General features: G+C 42.9%; 1 protein-coding gene across 1 annotated transcript in view; it reads left to right on the top strand.

The window, feature by feature from the left end:
• Nucleotides 1-1315: 1315 nt before the first annotated feature.
• Nucleotides 1316-5065, top strand: part of T265_08846 (hypothetical protein) — a gene marked incomplete at both ends in the record, with an annotated part of 85019 nt that continues 81269 nt past the window's right edge. Inside the window, one exon of the mRNA XM_009174758.1 lies at nucleotides 1316-1722. Coding sequence (XP_009173022.1) covers nucleotides 1398-1722 — 325 coding nt within the window. The remainder of the gene's footprint in view (nucleotides 1723-5065) is intronic.

The raw sequence follows: 5065 nt of genomic DNA, 5'->3' as shown, positions 1-5065 counted from the left end.
TCGGAATGTTGTTATATCGACGTGGTTAACTGAACAATGGAGAGCTACAGACTGCTTAAACGATACTGGTTATTTGTGGACGACTTGGTGGATCGAAGCAAGTCTTTGCAAATCGCTTTTAGCTCAAAAAATCACCTCCGTAGGGGTATTCTTATTAACACCAAGTTATCAGGAGAAAATCTGGACCAGAAAAAGTACCCCTTCTCCCGTGAAAATTCCTCTGTAAAAGGGTGCTGTCACTACATGTCTAACCCTGTTTAGGACTGAATACTTGTAAAACGACGAATGAGGAAATGCGTACAGCTTCGACGAAGCTTCAAAAGACCAGGGCAAACTGTCAACTAGTAACGAAAAATGGAAAGCTTTATCTAGAGTGGTAACACCATGAAGACAACCAAAAGCCCCCTGTCTTAATTTGTTTTGACTGACCGTGCTAGAGATAGAAGACTTTTGAGCAAAAATAATGCAGTTGAATAATGGTGGAGATGACAGCAAACAACACCGATTACTTTCTGATACACTAATTTGTGGCACAAAACTCTCCAGGAGTATTGATTTCAAAAAACTGGTCGGATAAGTTTGCATAAAAAAGACCTTTAAAATGCAACCACCTTCGCATATAACGAACTTTACTATGTTGACACTTGTTCCAACACTGTCATCAATCTGAGCGTGTTTACAACCCATTCCCCAGTGTAGCACAATGTGTTTGTCATTCGAAACCTTTCTTCAGATGAATGATTATGAAGGGGTATGTAAAACGTACTTTTCGTGATTGGTTGGAATATGAGCAGCATGATAGAAGAGAAATAGCAATAAGCGAAGATATTTCCACCAGAAATGTCGAAAGCATAAAAACGCAGAAGTGCCAATTTTCAAATTTGGGGTCACAGATCCCAGTGCAAAAAACGGATTATTGTAGTGTGGAAGACGCGAGTTCTGAACCACCACCCACGAACTAGTTTAGGGTACTCCAATTATGTTTAAATGCAGCTTGAGTTTGCTATGTGCGATTGAGTCACCCAGATGGGACAACCAACCCGATCAAACTTGGTCAACCTCTACAGTGCGAAGTTAGAAGGGGTCAAGCAAATTAGCCCCAGTGCAACCAAATCGGAATTGATTAGAAATGGCTGAACACCAGTCACCAAGACTGACAACATTGAGCCAGACTTTGAGGCGCCCTCGCTATCACCCAATGACATGTGTGTTTTCCGCACTCCTATTGGCTGTTTAACTGCCCAGCACAGCACACCACTCCACGTATCAATGCGGTCTGTCTCTTGAACCAGCCAATCACATCATGGCGCTAGCAGATCAGTGAAGCAGCACGATTCCGTTAAGTGCTGATCACGATAAACCGCTGAAAGGATAATCACTCTCAGATCCAATGCCTGATGGATACAAGTAGACATCACTGTTCGGTCAGGCATTGGCTTAGAAGTTCCTTTCCTCTTCTAATTGGTATGGTATTTGGGCATCTATATTTTGGCATACTTCAATGGACAGGAAAGGAGAAGCCAATTAATTGTGCTATTACCAAAGTTTCAAGAACTGTCTATCCCTGGACCACGATAAGAAAGCCACGAATATTGTGTTACATTAATACATATCCACCAAACTACGTCACAAAAGCCATCCATGTCCAGAACACTTGGGCTCGTCGATGCGATGGATTCTATTTCACTAGCACCGTCAATCATCCAAATCTGTCAGTCTTGGGTAAGTGGATTAAGTTCTTCCCCCGTTTCGATATCTGTTCATCCGGAAATACACCTTTTTCTATGTGGGTCATGGCAGTTAAATGCAAACTGTCCTTTTCAAATCTTGGAAGGTCAGATGGTTTCTTGAAGTCATCGCGGGGTAGTTAAGTGAGTACCCAGTGTGGGTAAGGTATCCACATTGAAACGCTGTTGTGGTAACTGGGTATGGACCTGAAAGATGTCACCGGACATCTTATTTTCTAAGAAATGGCTGTGAAGTGTTCTGGGATGCTACCAAACTCCTCGGGATTTATCGCTATTCTTTTCTTTGACTAGCTCAAAGCAAGTTGCTTACGAAGGGTGAGGTAATTGAAACACCAGTATATGTGCTTGTGAATTTTGTAAAGCGCTGTTACCTGGAGGTTATTTGACACAGTGCTGATAGTAAGGCTAATTTACTTCATCTGTTTTCCTTGGTTTCCATCGACAGTTTGGTTATCAGCATCCATTTATGTTTTTCTGGCAACATAAAGTCCACTTCTCCCTGATTCATAGCTCATCAGAAACAAGCTGGAGGGTCTAGGTCACCTGTGACTTTCTGAAAAGCATGTTGTCCAATTGACCCATATCGGTCGGTACAATGTGGAAGTCTTGTGAAAGAGACCTGTCTGGAAAGAGTTGACTATCCTGGAGAGCCCAAATGGCTGTTCTCTACCACCTACGGCTTATTGCAGCATCTGTCTTGCGGACATAAACGGATAACCGTAGGAAAGATCAAAGCGCTAACCCCGAAATGATAATGTACAATATATATATATATATATACATATATATATATATATGAGCCCGCTCTAGATTGCTGAGTCAAGCTCACCGCATTCGGTCAACTGCACTAAAACCCCTGTTGTCCAGATCGGGCTCTATACAATGTCACGTGATCAGCTTTCATTCTCATCAATCCTTGTGACCCGAACAATGTCTGAAAGTCCGTGGTCACGTGATCAGCCTTCATTCTCATCAAACATTTTGAACGGAACACGAAAATACCGGAATATTTAGAGTTAATCAGCACCTTCTTTAGGGATGTTCACTCATCGCCGCTCTTCGTTTTTACTATGTTTCGTTGAACTGTGCTCCAAAACTCCCTAGCCTCAACCTTTTTATGGTTGATAGCAAGCAGTCCATAAGGTAGTATTCCTGTGGTAGGAGCGACCACAGTACTACCATACCATACATCTACATTCCTGCGTGTATTGTCAAAGGCGAATAGAATAGCTAAATGGTTGCATATGTCGTCCATCAGATTCAAGCCATGAAATAGTTCAATTCTCGTCACCACTATCAAGAACATCTTAGCGTTGTTGCAATATCCGTTTCAGCTTGAAGATATAAACAAAGCCTTGCTGCTCCAGAATCGAATGAGATCTTTCATTATATATGCCCTTGTAGAACGTCAATTCCTTAAATTCGATTATAGAAAGCATTGGGTTATGCTGAGTACAGAACAGGAGACTATGCAGTCTGAAATACGGAACAGAAATGAATTTGACACTCTCTAAAGGGGAGCAACCAAATGTGCCCTGGAAATGTTAACGATAGCAGATTCGTGAATGTGAATTTCGAAAATGAATGTTACGATATTATCATCCACTCAGGTTCTGAAAATTAAATGGAGGATGGAACATGAATGTGGAGATAGCGCTACACGGTACACCTGAGCTACTGCAGTCGAGGACAGATCAAACAAATCACCAGTATTAGGAAGGCCGCCGCATCCCGGAGGAATGAACATACTGACAGTTGCCGATGAAACGCAAATTCATGTCATTGTGTTAAATTGCTTACCGCTGTTAGACAAGTCATTTGATGGCGGCTTTCGTGGTCCGTAGTCAATGTCCACAGACATGGTCAGCTGGCTCATGGGCTCCAAAAGGTTGTGAAACTTGTGTTACTAGGATGTGAATGCATTAGACTGCCGTGCACACACGGCGGACAGTCAAAGGACGTCTTGGTTATCCCCGTTTACATAGCTAAGGCAAAGACAAGGGTAAGTTCCAGTGCTTCGTCTCAGATGTACCGTGTGTTTGAATTTCGCTTACGAATAGTGGGTTACTGCTTTAGCTTGTATGAAGTTATCGCATGGTAGGGTAAGTAGTTCACCCTCAACTGTTGTCTTTTCAACCGCTGGAAATAGGACGTGTCTGAAGTGTAACTCACAAGCTTTCGATTCTCATCAACAGATAAAAAATCGGCTGACTAAAAATAAAGTAAATACTGTGAACTTTGGTTAGTTGGAAGTGTCCTGAATAAATGGGTGCCTTCATTGGCGTCAACGCTGATGCCAGATAGAAAAACTCAACTTGTATTTTTGGTTCACTATGCGCACGTACAAGTGCGAACATCTCTGGTATAGAATTTTGTATCTAGTCGGGTTGTATGCTTCGGTTTTGGTTCGGTCTCCTTTAAATGATTACAGCTGATCGCAAACGTGTAAGGCCCCAACTGTGTGGAATACTGTGTCCTTCACGCCCTTGTATTCTATAGAACCATACTCCTGTTATCGTCCTAATTTGTTCCGTTATTCGACGCAGAAAGCAACTGACACTTTGCAACCAACTTAAGGTGAAAGTAAAAACAAAACTGAGTCATGGGAACTTCCACTACAAAAATAACACTTTTCATGTTTTCGAAAAAGTTTGGTGACAATCGGTAGATTTATTGCTGGACAATGTTTCGCTTTTGACACAAAAGCTTCGTCAGGCCAAGTGACCAGGTTCCGAGGTTGATCGAGATTTAAGGTGGAAGGAGAACCAATCAGCTAAGTCAAGCTGTTGGGTGTCGGCCGAGGGATTTTTAGTGTGTTAGAGTGGTTGAACAAGTGTTGGGTTGGTGGGGAAACCTACATGTGTTTGGGTCCTGCCTAGGGTCTAGTTCTTCTGGTTCGGTTCATTTGATGGTTCCTCTTGAACTTCGTTTGAACCTTCTGTTAGTCTGTGTGGGTGAGCTAGTGCTAAGAAAGTTGTGTAGGAGGGATGCTGTGACCTTTGGTCGGTTGGGGTTTCCACCCCTACCCCCGATTTTTTTTCTAATGATCCTAAGTGGATTGAAAACCACACCGTCACGTGTCAACTCGGCTTATCTAAGACCGCTTTCCATACGCTCGCTAGCTCCACACCCTCGATTCTATTCACGCTGTGATGCATAGTGATTTCCACCGCCTCGGCTATCAGCCGTTGTGGTGTGAATCGCAGTCCCCGTCTTAAGACTTCCACATTCTCCAGATCTATTCTATGTCCCGTGTCTAAGGCATGTACCGCCATCACTGAGTCTTTGACCAGCGTTTGGTATTCTTCTGCATTCCT

The sequence above is a fragment of the Opisthorchis viverrini genome (assembly GCF_000715545.1).
Source record: "Opisthorchis viverrini unplaced genomic scaffold opera_v5_239, whole genome shotgun sequence".
In the NCBI taxonomy this organism is placed as follows: domain Eukaryota; kingdom Metazoa; phylum Platyhelminthes; class Trematoda; order Opisthorchiida; family Opisthorchiidae; genus Opisthorchis; species Opisthorchis viverrini.
Note: the sequence above shows the minus strand (reverse complement) of the source record. Positions and strands in the feature narration are given on the sequence as shown.